Source organism: Podarcis liolepis, assembly GCF_965112155.1.
Source record: "Podarcis liolepis genome assembly, chromosome: 14".
NCBI classification, from domain to species: Eukaryota; Metazoa; Chordata; class Lepidosauria; order Squamata; family Lacertidae; genus Podarcis; species Podarcis liolepis.
In genome coordinates, this window is record NC_139569.1 from 7,713,913 (window position 1) to 7,734,807 (window position 20,895).

At 48.0% G+C, this 20,895-nt stretch overlaps 2 protein-coding genes across 2 annotated transcripts in view; one reads left to right on the plus strand and one right to left on the minus strand.

The window, feature by feature from the left end:
• The first annotated feature begins 94 nt into the window (after window positions 1-94).
• Window positions 95-9,464, plus strand: SMCR8 (SMCR8-C9orf72 complex subunit). The gene is made up of 2 exons (XM_083474217.1): window positions 95-3,116; window positions 4,579-9,464. Exons 1-2 carry the CDS (start codon window positions 769-771, stop codon window positions 5,030-5,032), a joined length of 2,802 nt encoding a protein of 933 aa, XP_083330343.1. The 5' UTR covers window positions 95-768; the 3' UTR covers window positions 5,033-9,464.
• Window positions 9,302-20,895, minus strand: part of SHMT1 (serine hydroxymethyltransferase 1) — a 25,489-nt gene continuing 13,895 nt past the window's right edge. Inside the window, exons 7-12 of the mRNA XM_083474351.1 lie at window positions 19,871-20,083; window positions 18,004-18,120; window positions 16,730-16,852; window positions 14,653-14,769; window positions 13,019-13,129; window positions 9,302-11,616 (exon numbers count right to left, since the gene is read on the minus strand). Coding sequence (XP_083330477.1) covers window positions 11,444-11,616; window positions 13,019-13,129; window positions 14,653-14,769; window positions 16,730-16,852; window positions 18,004-18,120; window positions 19,871-20,083 — 854 coding nt within the window. The 3' untranslated portion in view covers window positions 9,302-11,443. The remainder of the gene's footprint in view (window positions 11,617-13,018; window positions 13,130-14,652; window positions 14,770-16,729; window positions 16,853-18,003; window positions 18,121-19,870; window positions 20,084-20,895) is intronic.

The window sequence follows — 20,895 nt, forward strand, 5'->3', positions numbered from 1 at the left end:
AAAGGCTAAGTTGTGTGTGAAGGGAAAACGATTTATATATATATATATTTATATAAAGGAATCGCTTCCGGGGTCACCCGGGTCGCTTCACAGCAGGTCATGTGACTCTAAGATGGCTGCCAGGAGGCGGCTGTGAGGGGGAAGTGACGGTTCGTGCTGCAGGCGCGGGGCAAAGGGAGGGGGAGAGACGGGGCAGGGGGTGTGCGTGTGGAGGGTCGGGCCGGTCCTAGCGCCCACCTTTTTGGTAAGAGGGGAAAAGGGGGGAGGGGAGGAAGATCCGGAGAAGGGCCCATTTCCCAGGGAGGGAAAGTCGAGGGGTTGGGGAGAAAGAAAGGGGTCCCCTTCCTTCCCTGGGGAAGGAGGCGTATTAGATCCTGGGAGCCGAGCCTGGAATTCGAGGCAGCTGAACCAAGGGAGAGGGGTTGGAGGGGTGGGGGATCTGCCCCCCCCATGAAAGGGCATGTCTCACCAGGCCCGCTGGGTGAACAGGATTGGTGCCCTGTCCTTCAGCTGAGGGGCAGGTGACCCCTAGTTAGAAAAGGAAGTGCCGCAGACCCCGGAAAGTGCCCACCTCCAGCAGGGAAGTAAAAGGGAGAGTGCAATAGGTTCCCTTGGGTGTGCAGGAAGCGCCCCACCCCCTACAGTCCGTCAGCGGAGCAAGTCTGGGAGAAGAGTCCTCATTCTCCGCCAATGGATTCCGGTTGACAACTGGTGAGGGACGACCGGCCCTGCTTTCTTCATGCCCCTTCACCATTCCCACCTGGAAATATGATCAGCGCCCCAGATGTGGTGGCGTTTACCAAAGAGGACGAGTACGAAGAAGAGGCATACAGCGAACCAGCCTTGCCTGAGGAATACTCTGTTCCGCTCTTCCCTTTTGCCAGCCATGGGGCCAACCCCTGGTCCAAGCTCTCAGGTGCCAAGTTCACCCGGGACTTCATCCTTATATCGGAGTTTTCGGAGCAAGTGGGACCCCAGCCTTTGCTCACCATCCCGGATGACGCCAAAGTTTCCGGCACCTTTGATCTCAACTATTTTTCCCTCCGCATCATGTCGGTGGACTACCAGGCTTCCTTTGTGGGGCACCCTCCTGGATGCCCTTACCCAAAGCTGAACTTCGTGGAGGATTCTAAAGTAGTGCTGGGCGATTCCAAGGAAGGAGCTTTTGCTTACGTGCATCACCTGACTCTCTATGATCTCGAAGCGAGAGGCTTTGTCCGGCCTTTCTGCATGGCCTACATTTCTGCTGATGAGCACAAAATTATGCAGATGTTTCAGGAACTCTCTGCGGAGTTCTCCAAAGCATCAGAATGCTTAAAGACTGGCAACCGAAAAGCTTTTGCGAATGAACTGGAAAAGAAACTGAAAGACCTTGATTACACCAGAACTGTTTTGCACAATGAAACTGAAATCCAGAAGAAAAGCAATGAGAAAGGATACTATACCACACAAGCCATTGAGAAAGCCAATGAACTGGCTAGTGTTGAAAAATCTATCATTGAGCATCAAGATCTTTTAAAACAAATCAGATCATATCCTTACAGTAAGCAGAAAGATTCTGATTTTCACCCTTATGAGCCAGAGTCTGTGACAGAGCAAGTTGATGATAGTTCCGAACAAGGACTTACTACCTCGAAATCTGACGAACCCAGTGAAACACACCTTTATCCTCGCCAGTCCTCTTACATCCCGAAACTTATCAAGGCAAAATCTGCCAAGTGCTTTGACAAGAAACTCAAAACCCTTCAGGAACTGTGTGATGTTTATTTTTTCACCCAGACTCTAGATCAGTTACATCAAATTGAGAAAACGTTCAGAGGTGACGTTTGCTACCTCTTGACCAATCAGATCAGCAGAGCACTTTTGCAGCAGCAAACTATTACCAACTTCCTTTTTGAAGACATGTTCCTTGTTGATGAACGACCATCTGAAAAGCATTTAAATGGCTACCAGGGACCTAACGTAGACAGCCCCAATCCCAAAGGTTTGGAAGTCTGCCTTATTCCTAAAACATTAGTCAGCTTGGGATCTTACAAATCCAGTGTTGAGTCTGTGCCTATAAAGATGGAACAGGAGATTGAAGACATGCAGGAAGCAGAAGTCACTGACCCTGTTACTTATGACCAGCACGACAATCTTGAGTACCTCGATGCAGATCTTAAAGGAAGTGTTAGTAGTGGTGAAAGCATTGAAGTTTTGGGGACGGAAAAGTCTGCTACTGCCCTGAGTCAATCTGAAACCCAGGCAAGCATGCCGCAAGCCCACCTGAGTCCACAAGTGGTGAGGAGCAAAGCTGTCAGCCGAAGGACCATAAGTGAGGACAGCATTGAAGTCCTCAGCACGTGTCCCTCAGAAGCTCTGATTCCTGATGACTTTAAAGCGAGCTACCCAAGTGCCATTAATGAAGAGCCTTATGCAGACGAAGAAGATGAAGGTTTTCGCTTTAGCCCTGTTTTAAATCTAGACAACCCTGAAGGCAACCCTGAACCAGAAAACCTGCTCCCTGTGGACTCTGCCTGTTGCATTGGAAAAGAGAGTCCAAATTTTCTCGAGCCTCCATCCAACATGGTCCCCAAACATTGCGATGGTGACAGTGTGGTCAGTATCCCGCCCCAGCCATACCGGCAAGGGGATCAGGGGTTTCACGTGAATTTCACGGACTATTCTTCCCACGATGGTGTCTTGGGAGGCCTCCTCACCTACGAACTCGACCCACATTATCTCTCAAGCAGCAGAGAGACGAGTAAAATGAGCCTGGATAAATGCTCAGACTCCACAAGCTACATCAGCAGCACAGCCTCCACCAGCTCGGACAGGACTCCTTCCCCTGCCCTTCCTGCTGGTCATTTCGGAGAAAGGCACAAGAAGAAGTCAGGGCAAAATGCACTGAGGTTCATCCGGCAGTATCCCTTTGCTCACCCTGCAATATATTCGCTACTGAGTGGCAGGACTTTGATAGTGCTGGGGGAAGACAAGACGATCGTGGAGAAGCTCGTCACCGCACTCTCTATTTTTGTTCCAAATTGCGGTGCGTATGCCAAGCCGGTGAAGCACTGGGCCACATCTCCTTTGCACATCACAGATTTTCAGAAGTGGAAGCTGATTGGATTGCAGAGGTAAAAAAAACTCCTCCACCACCATAACCTACCCAGATCTTTAAAATGTCTGACCACAGGCCTATCTAGTCCACCATTTTGGACTGTATATACAATGGGTTGCATCCAGCTGACTTTTGCTCTGAGTAGACCCATTGAATTTAATAAGATCTAAGCCTTCCCATTAATTTCAATAGGTCTAGTGTGAGTGGGACTGACATTGGATATAACCCGTTGTTAGTCCTACTCAGAGAAGACCCACTGAAATTGACGAACAAGGCTAACGCAGTTCCATTAATTTCAGTGGGTCTAACTTTTGAGCAAAAGTTGTTGGATACAATCCTAAGTTCCCATTGTGGCTATCCAGATGCCTCTGGAAAGCCCATCTTCTCCAGCAGCCGGTACTCATACTGTCTCTGATAGTGGAAGTAATAACATCATCATCATCATCATTATTATTATTATTATATTTATTTGTTTGTTTATTTATTTATTTCCCGCCCATCTGGCTGGGTTTCCCCAGCCACTCTGGGCGGCTCCCAACAGAATATTCAAAACACGATAACATCAAACATTAAAAACTTCCCTAAACAAGGCTGCCTTCAGATGTCTTCTAAGAGTCAGACAGTTGTTTATTTCCTTGACATCTGATGGGAGGGCATTCCACAGAGCAGGCGCCACTACCAAGAAGGCCCCCTGCCTGGTTCCTTGTAACCTCACTTCTCGCAGGGAGGGAACTGCCAGAAGGCCCTCGGAGCTGGACCTCAGTGTCCAGGCTGTACAATGGGGGTGGAGACGCTCCTTCAGGTATACTGGGCCGAGGCCTTTTAGAGCTTTAAAGGTCAGCAACAACACTTTGAATTGTGCTCGGAAACGTACCGGGAGCCAATGTGGGTCTTTCAGGACCGGTGTCATATGGTCTTGGCGGCCACTCTCAGTCACCAGTCTAGCTGCCGCATTCTGGATTAGTTGTAGTTTCCGGCCATTGTGGACCTACCAAATACAGAACCCTCACAACTCTGGTCCCTGGCAGTACAGTTAAATGACAATTGATTCCCATTGACAAAAGAGGAGTTCACTGGTCAGAAATGTGCCCTATTCAGTCACCATTTGTTCTGCCATGGTGGGGTTTGGCGGTGATCATTTTCATGTCAGAGGCTTCCATACTTAATCAGAAACCTCCCCCACCCCTTCCAAAGGTTAGCTACGAAAGCACCATTTAGCAGGAAACATGACCTGCCTGTTGATTTCCTTTGGTAGCGCAGCAGGGGTGTGCAATTGCCGGGGGGACGGGGACGCTGGTGCAGGAATGATATTTCCTGCTCTGGGTCCCAGAGAGAGATGTGGCTGAACTGAGACCTCCTGGCTCCCAATCTCTGCCACTTCACTTCATGATCTCTCACAGACAGAATGCCTCCATACCTGTAGTTATTCTACCTTGGCGTTTCAATGTCAGCATGTTATCTCCCCCCTTCCTTTCCAGAGCATCTTCTCCGTCGGGTGTCAACATGATGCACTCCCTCTGCCGCTACAGCCGCTACATCAGTATCCTGGATGCCGACAGCAAGACTCTCCGCTGCCCGCAGTACAAAGGGACCCTGATCCCCAGGCTCGCTGACCACCGCACGCAGATCAAGCGGGGAAGCACGTACTTTATGCACGTCCAGACCATCCTGACCCAGCTGTGCTCCAAGGCCTTTCTGTACACCTTCTACCACGACCTGCACCTGCCCATCAAAGAGGGGGAGACAGAGGAGTCCGTGGCAAACCGGCGGCTGAACTTCCTGAAAATCCAGCTGGGGCTTGCAAACGAGGACAGCAAAGTGGTGCAGTACCTTGCCGAGCTCCTGAAACTGCAGTACGTTCAGGATCCCGTCCGAGGGGTCAGCCCGGTCCTCAGGTTTGATTACGTGCCCAGCTGCTTGTACAAAATTTAAGTTGTGCCCAGCCTGCCCTGCTGCCTCCCCTCCTTGCCCGCCGGCTCACCTGTGGCCATCTGCAGGCCTGGACGATTCCGCGATCGACACACTAGTCATTGAGAACCCGAAGGACGATATGGAGGACCCCAGCGTGGCTAAGCCAACCTCATTAAAATGGGACTTCCTAAACCTCGGTCACACCTCTTCGGAAGAGGGGAAGTTCATTATCATTTGCTGCTTAAAGTGGGGAGCGCGGTGTGTGTGTGTGTGTGTGTGTAGCATCTTTAAGGAGCAGTGGGATATCTCGACTATAGGGGATTTGCATGGTACGTGGTCGGTGCTGGGTACGTGTGAGTGGCACCAAAGACTTGTGCGCATTTTTTAGAAACCAGTGAGCCACAGAAACATATTTCAGAAGTGCATGGGAGTGAATTGTAGAAGGTGGAGGGGTTTTGTTTGTTTTTTAAGCTAAACATAAGAATTCAGCTGTTTCACAATAGCCAGACGTTGACCCATCTCTCGGGTCTTTTTGCAGCATTGGTGGTTGCAATGACTCCTCGCATTGTGCATCCCTGGGGAGTAGAGGGAGGCCCTCCTTGGCTCTTGAGGTCAGAGGTCTGGTGAAGGCCTTCTGAACCCTGGAAAAGCGCAAGGAGGCCTTGGCGGGGGGTTACACTGAGCACTGTGTCTCTGTAGTCCGCTGCACCTTGGCTTGCCTCTCCCAGAGGGGAAAGGGACACCCACAAATCCTTATAGCTGGCCCTGTTTCTGCAGTATGGGGGAGAATGTGAGGGAAGATGGAGCTGGGGAAGCTGTGCTTCGGACCCTGTCACACAGGCCAGTGCCATTGCTCCCAAGAGCACACTGGGAGAGGTCTCTGGAATCGCCTGGTGCCCTTAAACCTTAGCACTCAGGTGTCATTGGGATTGAATGTACTGGATTAGGCCTCCCCCACCCACCCCATGCTTTGTTTGGTACAACCAGCCCCTGGCGGGAATGGAGGTCAGCGCTGGGATGTGCAGCTTCCAATTTGGCCTCACCCTTCCTGAACATCCAGCCTTTGCAACCGTTTTACTACCTCTGCTGTTGCTGCGCATTGGGGTGGTTGCCGGTCACGCAGCTTGGACTGGATGTTGGGGCTCCTCCTGAATCACAAACTCTACCGGGTGCGATCAGTTTTGAGCCTTTTAAGAATCTGTCGTTACTCTGGTTGAAGGTAGTTCCGCTTTATTTCTTTCGTCCTGTGAAAACTTGAGGTCTCCGATGGGGCCACATCTCATCTGTGTCTTCTCCCTAGCTGCAGATAAGTACAGCAGTGGGAAATCCCAAGCAGCCGGCTGGCTGATAATTTTAGAGGCGGAGGAACGCCATACTAGTTTTATTTCCTTTTCTTTCTTTCTTTTTGAAAGTTCTCTTTCCGTTCCCTGTGTGTCAGGAAGCTGGTGACAAGACACACGTTTTACAAGAGTAACTGGACTTGTGATATTTCAAAACCTCTGTTCAATGCAATTATGTGTGACAGAGTTCTGGAACTGAATGTACCACCGGAGGAAGCTTCAAGGGCGAGTGTCAAGTTTAGTGTTTTAAGAGTACTGGAAAACTTGATGCAAAGCTGCACTTTGTGTGTGTGTGTGTGTGTGTGTGTGTGTGTGTGTGTAACGCTGCACTTTTTAGTTCCTCAAGTAATGGGTTGGTAGAGGCCATCTGTATGACACTTTGCTGCTTTGTATCAGAGAAAAAGGATCTTGCGGGAACGGTACAAACCTTGCTTGAATCTCGCCCTGACGCGCCATTGTTCTCAAATAGGACTGGGAAACCCAGCTAGGTTGTGAGCCACGATGGAGTTGCGGGCAAAGCTTTTCTACGAGAGCAGGGGGGGGGTCCCCCCTTGTGATGCAGACAGCCCCATGGTGGCTTCACAGCAGCTAGGCTTCCAAGGCGTAGCCCCACCTGTCCCTCAGCAAAGTAGGCAGATAAGTTTCAAAGCTTTTTGGAGAGAAGATAGCACTCCTGTGCTGCTTTCTACCCCCCCCTCCAAAAAAGTCTATAGGGTGGCTGTTCGTTCATGAAGATGGTAGAGGGAAATCTGTTGTGCTTTGCAGTGAAATCATAGCAGCGTTATGCAAGGACTCCCAATATCCAAGATTTGGAAAAGGCCTTCCTGAGCAGAGTTGCTTTACCGCATCTGCAAGGCGAGGTATCTCTTTAAAGGGTGGGACTCAAGAGTCATGGGAACCGTGGGCCTATCTCCCCGAATGCTGTCATTGAGTCTAGTTCTCCGCTGTACAGTTTAGGAATATTTGCCCATATTGTGACATCATCACACTGGTTTCCCCCTTCCCCATTGGTGGTTGGGAGCCACAGTATAGTGAATGTCTCTGGATATTTCAGGTAATCAACCTAGCCAGTGGGATGCCATTGTTGGCACATCTAGGTCAGTGTTCCCCAACCTTGTGCCCTCCAGATGTTTTGGACTACGGCTGCTATAGCAGCCAGCGGTTGGGGAAGGCTGGTCTATCCCAGGAAGCCTCTCCAATTTTAGATACTTTGGGTCCTGGTTTGTCAACTCCATTTGGCAGGCTTTTCTTCGACATCTCCCTTAATTTCAAGACCAAGCCTTCATTTATAGACTTTTCCTCCTTCAATGGTGGGAGGCAACACTTTCCCGAATTGCTGAAGGAATGTGTGTGCCCCTCTGAAGAGTAGCTTTTTCTTGCCTTCCTAAAAAGCCTAGTTTGCACATTAGCCTTGTATTCAGATATTTCTCCCACCACCACTGCCAATACAGAAAAGGACACCTGCAATTTATTTGGGATTATCCCTGTAACGGAGACACAAAATCTCACAAGGTCTTCTAGGTTTGGGCCCACCAGAGACTTTTGTTCTGATTTAGCTGAGCAATGCCTTTCCATCTGAACATCTTAAGAATTTGCCTTTTCAAAGCTTGCACTATAAGCAGAAATACATGAAGGATCCCTGAGGAACTGATCTAGCTTCACAGTGGTCCTATCTACTCTGCCCTTCAGACAGTTTTCAGGGCTTCGGCATTGCTTCTTATTATTTTTGCAGGTGCAAAAGGGACCTGTTACGCTTGCAGGTATGCCTGACATCTTGCCTGATGGAAGCAAGATCTGTGAATCACAAGGCTCTGGAATCGGTCTTGGCGGTTCACGAGCATGCCATAGAGTCAGTAGTGTGGCACTGCTGACTTTTTTTTAAAAAAGGGTTCACATATATGTAGATACAAGGCCTGCTAGTGAGCACCTTCCTTTTCTCAAGAGCCAAGACTGAGCCCAATCACCTGCAGAGCCTAGTAACGTGAACTAGCTTTCTGCTTTCGTGTCCTTAGCCAATCTTTAACAGATTGCCAACACCCCACAGGCTCAAACGTCCTCTTCCGCCCCTTGTCAGTTTTAACAGTGGTATTACACCCTAGCAGCGCCAACCAGCTTCAAATCCTGGTTACAAGCTAATCCTAGTTGGCTATAAGCTCCTGGCAGATGTGGTAAAAAAAACCCCATGATTAATGCTGGCAGAGAGAAAGGGGAAATCCATACAGGACAGAGTGGGGAGACTGGAGGAGCTGGGGAGAAGCTCCCCCCTCTTTCATCAGTGGTTCTAGCGTCAAGAGGAAGGCAGATCCTATGCTTGCCCCATTCCGCATCCTCTCGGTATGAGCTGCTTCCATAACGGAGCTCATCTAGCCATTTGGCAATTGAGGGGTTTGCATATCTCTGCTGCTTTAATCTTGAAAATATAACCATAGGCTGATCCATGGGAACATCACACACAGAGGATGTGAGTGGCCCACAAATTCAGCAGCTTAGGTACAATCAGCCCCTTGAGACATGTGAATTGGTGTTGGCGCACTACATGCGCGGAGCTGGCGTTGGCCTGCTTATGGATGCAACATGCAGGATCGCGGTCCCTCTGGGTGCTGTGGAAAGCCCAGACACTGGGCCCCATAATTCTGCATTTTCTTCTTATCAACCAACTACCTGACCTTTCTCCATCTCGACTGGACTGGGCTAGCAGCTCCCTGGAAGTAACAACTCCCCAAAGTGATCTTCCTAACTGCATGTTCAGTTTCTTGTCCACACTTGTAGGAACACAACACTTCGCTTAAGCAGTAGTTAGGGAGGGAAATGGAGTGTCTTCACTGAAGAAAATCTGAGCAGCATGCCTTCCATGTCTTAGTGCTGTTAAGGTGTGTACTGCACAAGCGCTTCACCAACAATACTCAACACCCAGTGACTACAATGATAAAATGTACATTGGAGGCAGGGGGAAGAAGAAGAAGAAATTATTTATTTGGGCTCAAGATATTTTTGAAATACAATATATATATATATATACTGGTTGTATTTTTTAAAGCTTATATAACCCTTGGCGTATATTGTGGTTCAATTCTTGATTTTATTGTGCTTAGTAAAAAATTGTCCTGACTCTATTTCTGAGCTCCTGTGTCTGATACTAAAGCGGCGGGGGGAGAGGACTGGAGAGTGGCAACCACAAAATTTTGGGAGTTGAGCAATGCAAGAGGCTAGCCATGGGTGGATCTAAACTGGAAAAAAATGCTGTAAGTCAGAAATAAGATCGCTTTAACAAAAGAAAAAAATCTCTATGGAAAATCGTGTTTTAAAAATTCCTGGTCTCTGGCGCCATCTAGTGTTGCATGTTTATAGTGCATCCAAATTGCTGTTTCTTTGCTAATGTAGCTGAGAGTCCCATGCCTTGGATTTAGAAAGACAGAATTCTGCCTTGCTATGTTGTTTTCAAATACCCATTGCTGGAAGCCACAGGTGAGGAGAGCGCTCTTGTGCTTAGATTCTGCTTGCAGGTTTCCAGCAGACACCTGGTTGGCCATTGTGAGAAGAGGATTCTGGACTAGACTGGCCACTGGGCTGACGCGTCCGGACTTTTCTTACATTCATGGTAGGCCCGCTCTGATCAAGTTGAATATTCAAGACAGTTTGCTTAAACTACCCCCATTCTCCAGCGATAGGAAAACTGCGCCAGTTGCTATTACACAGCGATGTTGGTGAATGGAGAAACGTTATCTTCGCCCTTTCCAGGTATCGCTATACACAGCTGAAATCTTGGTAGTCTAGAGATGGTATCTCAGGCACAAGCCACGTAAAACAGCTGGATCCGACCGGAAGGTTCATCTAGCCTTGTTTCCCGCAGTGGAATAGCAGCGTGGTTCTGAGAAACCCTCAACCAGGCCACAAAGGCAATGGCCAGCTGCCTAGCAGACCAGTGAGGGTTCAGTGATCTCTGAAGGGGAGGATTTCCAATTTTCCAATTTTCAGGTGTGAGCACCCTGCTCTAGTAGCCCGAAGGTCAATCAGCCACAGGGGCAGCAGGGAGACTCCCCAAGCTTTGCAGAAATACAAGAAATCTTTTAAGGGGGGAAAAGTAAAAAAGATTGGGGGGGAGCCCCATTGCAGCAGGGTGGGAATGGAAAACCAGGTGGGATGAAATGTATCCCAGAGGCATAACTATCTTACTGGAACAGAGGAGCGTTCCACACTGCAGCACTTTGTTCCGGGTTGCACATTTCATGACTGATCCCTATTGATAAATCTGTGCTCTTAATACCCCTGCTAAATGCTCACAGTCATCCATCCTCAATCCTTGTGGCAGGGGGTTCCACAAACCAAAGCAAAGGAAGACTTTGGTATGAGTTTTCCCGAATGAAGAAAACTCTGGCTTGAAAGCGGCTCAGCTATGCTGGCTGAAGACACCGCAGCATGAAGGTCTATCTTTTTGTTGTTTCTTGCTTAGACTTGGAGTAAATCTGTTTTCTCCAACAGGCCAGCTTTAACGAGGAAGCTTAAACCCGGCAAAAAATCAGATTCATTCTTCCTCGTGACCCAGTTTGACGTTTATTCAAACCTCGGGGGAGCTTCGAGTTACTGTCGACATTGCATTTCCCCCTTCCGCCATCTCTCAGCCTCTTCCATTTAAGACCTTTGGGTAATAGGTTGATTCCATATGCAATATTTTTACTGCGATTTCCATTCGCAGCAACTGTGTGGCACATCTCTCTCGGGGCCTCTTTACCACTGCCAGGGGTATAATTCTGGGATGTCCATTAATACGGCCGTTAACCCCGGCAACGGAGGATTCTAAAGCTACGTTTGGCCTGTGCCCATTTCCTCCCGGGGTCCATATTCAATGCAACGTATTTTTTAAAAGATGGGGTAGAGGTTGGTTAAAGAGCAGGTTTCAAGAGCAGCTCTGCTTGTAAGAACAGTAAAGAAAAGGGACACTGGAGATACCTCGATTCCTCCTAAATCCTTCTTATGGGAGGGCAGCTTGATGAGAAAACCCACACTGCAAAGCAGCCAAGAAGAATCGCGGCTGTTCCAGGCAGGAGTTTCCTTGCTGTTCTTCTGGCGTGGGGGGCGGGGGGAACTGTGACTTTTATAGAACAGGCAAGCCAGGGAGGGGGAAGGTATCTGCAAAGGCCTCCACCTCCTGCCAGAGGGATCTCAGGGGAGCTTGGTACTTCTCGTCAGACACCAGCTTCTCCTTAAACTCTCGCAGCGTCGCTTTAGGACTCATGTCGCTCTGGACCTGCAAGGTGAGCTCAATACCTGCATGGGCAACACAGAAATTTCCTCGTTTGGCGGCTGAGTGGGCCACTGGGTGATCAATTACTACTTTGGACAGCAAAACCTCATCAGGGGGGGAGCGGGGACTGTGGTTCAGGGGTAGCGTACGCCTTTCGCATTTAGAAAGGCTCCAGGTTCAATCCCAGATGCCTCCTGTTTAAAGGACCGCAAAATGTCTCTAAATGTTGAGACGCCACAACCAGTAAGAACCAATCGCTCTGCCCAAGTTGACCTGGTGGCCCAATTTGGTATAGGGTAACTCCACGAGTGGGACACGGGTGGCGCTGTGGGTTAAACCACAGAGCCTAGGACTTGCCAGCCAGAAGGTCAGCAGTTTGAATCCCCGCGACGGGGAGAGCTCCCATTGCTCGGTCCCTGCTCCTGCCCACCTAGGAGTTCAAAAGCACGTCAAAGTGCAAGTAGGTAAATAGGTACCACTCCGGCGGGAAGGTAAACTGCGTTTCCATGCTCTGCTCTGGTTCGCCAGAAGCGGCGTAGTCATGCTGGCCACATGACCCGGAAGCTGTACGCCGGCTCCCTCGGCCAATAAAGCGAGATGAGCGCCACAACCCCAGAGTCGGCCATGACTGGACCTAATGGTCAGGGGTCCCTTTACCTTTACCTAACTCCTCAAATGTGCCAGCCCAAATCCTCTGAAGGGCGGCCCTCCAGATGCTATCGAGCTCCAACTACCACCAGCCCAAGACAAGCATGGCCAATGATCTGGGATGAAGGAAATAGTGGTCTAGCAAGAGGCAGAGTGGTGTAGTGGTTAGAGGGTCAAACTAGCACCTGGGGGAGGCCAGGGTTCAAATCCCCCTTCAGTCAGGAAGCTCAGGAAGTGGCCTTGGAGCAGTCACTGCCTCTTGGCCTAACCTACCTCACAGGGTTGTTGTGTGGCTTCAACGAGGAGGGGAAGAAGCATGGGCGCCACCTTGGGCTCGCTGCAGAAAATGGTGGGGTGTAAATAAGCGAGATAATGGGGGGGGGGAGAGCACAGGTTCCTCACACCTGAAACAAGGTGCGACCTAGTATGAATTTGCATTTGAAACAAACATCCTTCCAGTAGCACCTTAGAGACCAACTAAGTTTGTTATTGGTATGAGCTTTCGTGTCACGAAAGCTCATACCAATAACAAACTTAGTTGGTCTCTAAGGTGCTGCTGGAAGGAATTTTTTATTTTATTTTGTTTCGACTATGGCAGACCAACACGGCTATCTACCTGTAACTGAATTTGCACTGGCACTTCCAAATCATTCTGCAAATAAGTGAGGGGATGAAACCAGCGTTCACCTAAGGCAGAGGCTGCGGGCGAAGATAAGGTAGAAAGCAAAGCCCAGATCTCCAAAAACAGAGCTCCCATGCCCACAGGCACCTTCCTACCTTTATGGATGAAGTGAGCGACTTTCCGGAAGTCCTCTTCCAAGAATCCCCTGGAGGTAAGGGCTGGTGTTCCCAGCCGAAGACCGCTGGGGCGCAGGGCACTCTTGTCTCCTAGGCACGAGGGAAGAGGCCGTGGGTTGAATCCAAAGACACGGTCAGCTGGCCAGTTTTATACATTGCATAGATAAACTGCATAAAAACTGAGGCTTGTTATTTAAATCCTCAGTTTTCCTACCCAGCAGTCTTCTAAAGTTGCTGCTTTATAATAATAATAATAAATAATAGTAGTAGTAGTAGTAGTAGTAATAATAATAATAATAATAATAATAATAATAATAATAATAATAATAATTTATTTCTAATTTATTATTTCTCCAGCCACGCCAGGCGGCTCCCAACAGTTTAAACCCTCAAAACTGGTGACTCTAATGGTTTGGACAAGGCTTCCCCAAAGGACAGCAGCAGTGACAAAATAAAGGACAGTCAGTTGGTAGAACATGAGATCACAGCGTTGTGGGTTCGAGCCCCACGTTGTGTGAAATATTCCTGCATTGCAGGGGGTTGGACTAGACGACCCTTGTGGTCCTGTCTAACTCTACGATTCAATTATTCATAATAATAAAAGTAATTTATAACTTATACCCCGCCCATCTGCCTCCCCAGCCACTCTGGGTGGCTTCCAACAGAACATTAAAAACACAATAAAACATCAAACATTAAAAACTTCCCTAAACAGGGCTGCCTTCAGATGTCTTCTAAGAGTCCGATAGTTGTTTATTTCCTTGACATCTGATGGGAGGGCGTTCCACAGGGCAGGCGCCACTACCAAGAAGGCCCTGTGCCTGGTTCCCTGTAACCTCACTTCTCACAGTGAGGGAACCGCCAGAAGGCCCTCGGAGCTGGACCTCAGTGTCCGGGCTGAACAATGGGGGTGGAGACGCTCCTTCAGGTCTACTTTCCCATTCTTCCTGAATTCCTCCCCAAATGGGAGGGGTAGTGACTCAGAGGAAAGAGCCCCTACTTTGTGTGCACAAGCTGCCAAATGCCACCCCCAAGTTAAAGGGGTCTTGGGTCCAGGAAAGATCCTTCTCTGCCTGGTAGAGTGATTGCCAGGCAGAGTGGGCAAGATGAGGCCAGAGAAATCAGTGGGCAGACTAGGCCTGTTCATACCCAGCTAGGAGGATCCGAATTCACCGGCCAAGAGAATGACAAGAGGAAGTACTTTGTGGAACTCCCAAATGTGAGTCAGGAAGGATAACATCTAAGAAATATAGAGTGGTACCTCGGGTTAAGAGTTTAATTCGTTTTGGAGGTCCGTTCTTAACCTGAAACTGTTCTTAACCTGAGGTACCACTTTAGCTAATGGGGCCGCCCGCTGCCGCCACACCTCCGCCACGCAATTTCTGTTCTCATCCTGAAGCAAAGTTCTTAACCCGAGGTACTATTTCTGGGTTAGCAGAGTCTGTAACCTGAAGCGTCTGTAACCCAAGGTACCACTGTATCCCTCTCCTAGTTTCAATACACAACCCCTACACCAGGCATTTCTGAAAACTGCTAAACCCCAGCGCTGTGAGGCGGATGCTTGGCCATTGCTACGCACTGTGAAGAACCTCTTCAAGCTTGGCCACTCTCACCTGGGCAGGTGTTCTTGTTGCATGCAATGGAGCAGAGCTCAAGAACACGTTCGGCCCGCCCTCCGTCCGTGCCTCGGCTGCGCAGGTCCACCAGGATCAAATGGTTGTCGGAGCCGCCTAGGAGAAGAGCCAAACGCCAGCAGTGACTCACTCATGTCACCCCAAATTTGCAAGGGCGATGGGGGGGGGCAGCAGAGGGAAATGAGCATGGCACCTGCCAGCGAAGTTTGCAAGCTTCAAGCATCAGTTCAATAGGACAAGCCAGATAAGAACTGACTTCGTGTTTTAAGCGTCTAGAACAGGTGATCCTGATGCTGCTAAATCACAAATTAATATACCGTATTTTTCGCTCTATAAGACGCACCCGACCATAAGACGCACCTAGTTTTAGAGGAGGAAAACAAAATATTCTCTCCCTCTCTGCGCAGCACCTCTCCAGCAAAGCAAAGTCAGAACAGCAAGAGGGATCACTGCGCAGCGAAAGCAGCGATCCCTCTTGCTGTTCTGTCTTCTGGGATAGCCGTGCTAAGCCTCTTCAGGGCAGGGGGAGCGTTCCTCCCATTGCCCTGAAGAGGCTTCACGCAGCTATCCCTGAAGCCAAGAGAGGCATCGCTGCACACCAATCCCTCGCTCTCCTGGCTTAAGGGATAGCTGCGCAGCCTGCATTCGCTCCATAAGATACACACACATTTCCCCTTACTTTTTAGGAGGGGGAAAATGCGTCTTATAGAGCAAAAAATGCGGAAAATTACATCATCCCTGGTCGCTAAAATAACCTGCGTCCTTCACCTTAGGCTCTTGCCTGGCCTAGGCTTTGGAACATGTTTTGGACCTGGAATGAATCTCCATGCCTTGGCTTCTTGAGACTTGAACCGTGCTCTCTTTGGCAAGTGTTTTGCTAGCCAGTGTTGGACTAGGACCTGGGAGACCAGGGTTCAAATCCTCCCTGCTTGGCTGGCCACAGTCACTGGGTGACCTTGGGCCAGTCGCTGCCTCTCAGCCTAACCCACCACACAAGGTTGTTGTACGGATTAAATGAGGAAGGGGGGAACAACACATACCACCTTGAGCTCCTTGAAGGGGGTGGGACGGTGGTATATAAAATGTAATGAATAAATAAATAAAATAAGAGGCTTTTAGCTTCTGGGACTGAGATATCAGCCACACACCCACCCCCCGGCATCCCATGGAGCAAAACAAAACTGTTAATGGCAGCTCAAGCGTACGATCCAAGCTACATTCTCTAAAGCAGAGGTGATGAACTTGCAGACTCTGCCCCCAGATATAACCTTGCCAAAGCCTCCAGCCAATTCACCTGGAAGCAACACCAGATATTAATAGGGGTGCAGAGGTTCACAATCACAGCCTCACTTGTAAGGAAAAAGCAAGGGTGACTCTTTCATTTTCTCTTTCTTTCTTTCTTTCTTTTGATAATAATTTTTACTAGTTTTCAATTACAACAATCCAATAATAGCCTCATCATAACAATGCCAAATTATAATACAATTAGTAATACCAGTGCTTTTGTTTTCTGGGGGTACGCAGGAGCACACATACCCCGAAACATTGTGTGAATCTAAGTGTGCCCTCATTAAGGGGCAGTATTTCAATATGTGTATGAAAATGAGAGCACCCCCTAAAGACTTTTTTAAAGGAAAAAAAAAACACTGAGTAATACCAATCATTGAGATGTCAAATTATACAATTTAGGTCCCATCCCCCCGTGCTAGAACTGATGGTTTGGTGATTTACTTTTTTCTGTGTTCCAAAACCTTATAAATTTCAATTACACTCCATTAAAAATAACAACCCCTTATATCACAACAATCCCTTATATTAACACCTTCCCTTCATATCGCCGCATTAAATGATGTATACAACTACAGGTGAAGCATTCAAACTCCTTGGTTCTTCCTGTGTGTGGCAATGATTCTGTCCGTAATGTTTCTTCCTGACAGGGCCGACTCTTTCTCTCTCTCTCTCTCTCTCTCTCTCTCTCTCTCTCTCTCTCTCTCTCTCTTTGTGTGTGTGTGTATGTGTGTGTGTTTGTGTGTTTTGTGTCCTAGCTGTTCCTTACCCGTAACAATGTGATATCCCAAGCCAACGAGGGCGTTGGATAAGGCCTTGCAGTTGGCGACGACCTGCCTCTGGTAAGCTCTGAATTCCGGAGTCATGGCTTGCTTCAGAGCTACCGCAATTCCTGGACAAAAAAGAAGAGAGGAGGTGGGCAGGGGTGTGTGGAACGGAGAAAGATGTCTCATCAAACACCTCCATCTTCTTTGGCCTTTTCGGTGGCTGCTCCCAGATTCTGAAACCCCCTCCCTCCCTCCTTGTTACCCTTCCGCCAGATCTATCACAGATCACTCATAGACAGGGTGGATTTGATTTAAATCACAATTTAAATCACTAGTCAGTAAGACTTGATTTAAATCATCACACACACACCCTGAAAACTCATTCTTGCTGGTATAATCTTAACATTTACAACGAGAGGAAGGTTTCGTTTTTGGAATAATAAATTTTCAGAGTAGTTTTTACAGTTATATCAAAAACTACTGATTTGGTTATTCTATTAGAAATACATAGACAGGTAATTATGAAATTATTGTGATGCTTAGTAAGTTAACTATATTTTGACAACTTTTCTGCTGTACTTTATTGGCAGGAGAAAAATAATCATTTCCTTAATAACAATTTAAACAGTTTATTTAACTAAAGCAATAACATTATAGCATATGTGTCAAACTAATTTAGACTGAGTTTTAGCACATATGAAAAACTTTAAACAAATCCTTATTTGCTGATGAATAGCCTTTGGACTACACTGGTGCCCTGCAAGACGAATGCCTTGCAAGACGGAAAACTCACTAGACGAAAGAGTTTTCCGTTTTGGAGGTGCTTCGCAAAACGAATTTCCTATGGGCTTGCTTCGCAAGACGACAATGTCTTGCGAGTTCCTCCTGGTTTTTTCCCTCCCCCCCCTTTTTCCAAGCCGCTAAACCGCTTATCAGCTGATCCGATCAGCAGATAAGCCGCTAAAAGCCGCTAATCCGTCAATGGGCTTGCTTCGCAAGACGAAAAAACCGCTAGACGAAGAGAATCACAGAACGGATTCTTTTCGTCTTGCGAGGCACCACTGTATAATGTAACTTAAATAGAAAACTACCTTTAGAAAGATCTTTCCTCCAAAAACATTTTATTTTAAAAATCTGATTTAAATTTTAAAAATCTGATTTAAATAAAAAAAATCCTTTTAAAATAAAATTAAATTAAATCATTGATTTTTATCCACGCTGCTCATAGAGCAAGCAGTCTACCTCCAGCCTCTCTGTTTTAGAGAGTCTGCCTCACCTGCAATAGCGTGGTTGTGCGGCCCTCCCTGTAGCCCAGGAAACACTGCTTGGTTGATCAGGCTTTCATAGTTGTACAGGATTTCTTTCCCCGTTTTCGGATCCACGCTGCGGGCACCTGGGGAGAACAGAAAGGAGGAGGGTAATTGGGGGCAGGAGTTTTTGGGGTGCTGCTACTGCTGCTCTTGGCTAATCCTTCCCTTTGGCTTCAACTCTGCAGTCACCTAGAGCCAAATGCTCAACTCCAAACGCAATCAGCTACTGAGAGAGGTTGCGGCTCAGCGGCAGAACACCCGCTTGGAGTGCCGAAGGTCCCGTGTGCGATTCCTGGCGTTGCCAGTTAAAAGCGCAGGCAAGCAGGCGATGGGGGAGCTTCTCCCCATTAGAGCAGAAAGCACCAGGGGAGGCAGAGCAATGGTGTCTCTCAGTACAAAAGGACTTCAGTGGTGGTGTAGTGGTTGGTGCGTCAGATTTGGACTGGGAGACCAGGGTTCGAATCCTGACTCGGCCATGAAGCTCACTGGGCAACCTTGGGACAGTCGCTGCCTCTCAGCCTAACCTACCTCACAGGGTTGTTGTGTGTGGATTAAATGAACCATGGACAAAAAGCTGGTCTATGAATGCAATCAATCAATCAATCAATCAATCAATACATACATACATACATACATACATACATACATACATACATACATACATACAGTGGTACCTCGGGTTAAGTACTTAATTCGTTCAGGAGGTCCATTCTTAACCTGAAACTGTTCTTAACCTGAAGCACCACTTTAGCTAATGGGGCCTCCTGCTGCCACTGCACTGCCGGAACACAATTTCTGTTCTCCTCCTGAAGCAAAGTTCTTAACCTGAAGCACCATTTCTGGGTTAGCAGAGTGTGTAACCTGAAGCATGTATAACCTGAGGTACCACTGTATAATAAAACCATTACAGTCGTAATGAGATGTCTTGTGACTCGAACGTTTTGGCTCCTGAAGGCCGCAAACCCGGAAATAAGTGTTCCGGTTTGCGAACGTTTTTTGGAACCTAAACGTCTGACGCAGCTTCCGCTTGAGTACAGGAAGCTCCTGCAGCCAATCAGAAGCTGCGCTTTGGTTTTTGAACAGACTTCTGGAATGGATTCCATTCAAGAACCAAGGTTCGACTGTATATAGAGTTCCTAGAAATTTACTTAATTACAAAATAAGAATTGACAGCATTAGCATTACTTGGGGATATGAGAAGGGCCAAATGACGTTGGCTTGGAGAACAAATTTATTTATTCTTAGCTGCCTATATTGGGACGCGGGTGGCGCTGTGGGTTAAACCACAGAGCCTAGGACTTGCTGATCAGAAGGTCGGCGGTTCGAATCCCCATGACGGGGTGAGCTCCCGTTGTTCTTCCCTGCTCCTGCCAACCTAGCAGTTCGAAGGCAGGTCAAGTAGATAAATAGGTACCACTCCGACGGGAAGGTAAACGGTGTTTCCGTGCGCTGCTCTGGTTCGCCAGAAGCGGCTTAGTCATGCTGTCCACATGACCCGGAAGCTGTACGCCGGCTCCCTCGGCCAATAAAGCGAGATGAGCACCACAACCCCAGAGTCGGCTATGACTGGACCTAATGGTCAGGAGTCCCTTTACCTTTACCTAGCTGCCTATATTTAAGTCTTAGCAGCACCTTTCTCCCCATCACAATTGAGGCTGCCGGTGAATAAGCACTGAAAGGAGTGTAAATAGCACCGGCGACCTTGGGCACTGCCCACCAGCATTTCGGGCCCCAACCACCAATTTCCTGATGCATGTGGCCCCTGACTGCCCACCCCTAAGTTCACCCCCTTCCTGGAAAAAATGGGCAGTTGTTCTACGCCACAACCCTCACCTTTCCGGAAGAAAATCATGCCCGCCCGGCACCCCCGCAGAGTTTTGTGCGTCGTGGTCGAGACCACGTCACAGTGCTCGAAGGGGGACGGCACCACGCCGGCGGCCACCAAGCCACTGATGTGAGCCATGTCAGCCATCAGGTATGCCCCGTTCTCATCGGCAATCTTCCTCATGCGAGCGTAGTCCAGGTTCCGCGAATAGCAGCTGACCCCTAGGAGAGAAGAGACCATTCTGAACGCCCGGGACCAGCTGGGAAATGATCCAGAGGCAAGTGCCTTATTGAAACATGTCTTCTTCTTTTTTAAGTTTTTATGTATACTTTTTGTTATGTACTGAGTTGAACAGGATCCAAAAAGCAGCAGTCTGATTGGTCCTAGAATAGGATTCAGAATGCAGCAGTCTGATTGGTCCTAGCACAATAGGATTCAGAATGCAGCAGTCTGATTGGTCCTAGCACAATAGGATTCAGAATGCAGCAGTCTGATTGGTCCTAGAACAATAGGATTCAGAATGCAGCAGTCTGATTGGTCCTAGCACAATAGGGTCCAGAATGCAGCAGTCTGATTGGTCTTAGAACAATGCAGCAGTATGATTGGTCTGCAGGAGCCACCCAATCCAGCTCCAGGTGGAAGTGAATCCGCAACCTGATTGGCCTACAGGAGAATCCCAGAATTAGCCAATCACGTGCGACCCATTGTGTAAATAATGTATATAAAACAGATATTTTGGGGAAACTTTCATTCCTCACTACTATGAGCTGAATAAAGAGCATGAAATCCACACTCGACTCAGAGTATATTTCACTTTTCACATTTATACATTTTATTAATTTTACCATCATTTTAACATTTCAAAGTTTGACTTCCTTCCCCCTCTTTCTGCGGTTCCTTAAATTTATTTTTTAATATCTTCTGCATATCCATTTAATTTGCTCATTTAATTATCTACTTTAAATAGAAACTCTTATCAGAGTTATTACAACAATCCTGCCAATTTTTTATCTATTTGCAATTTATCTGTAAA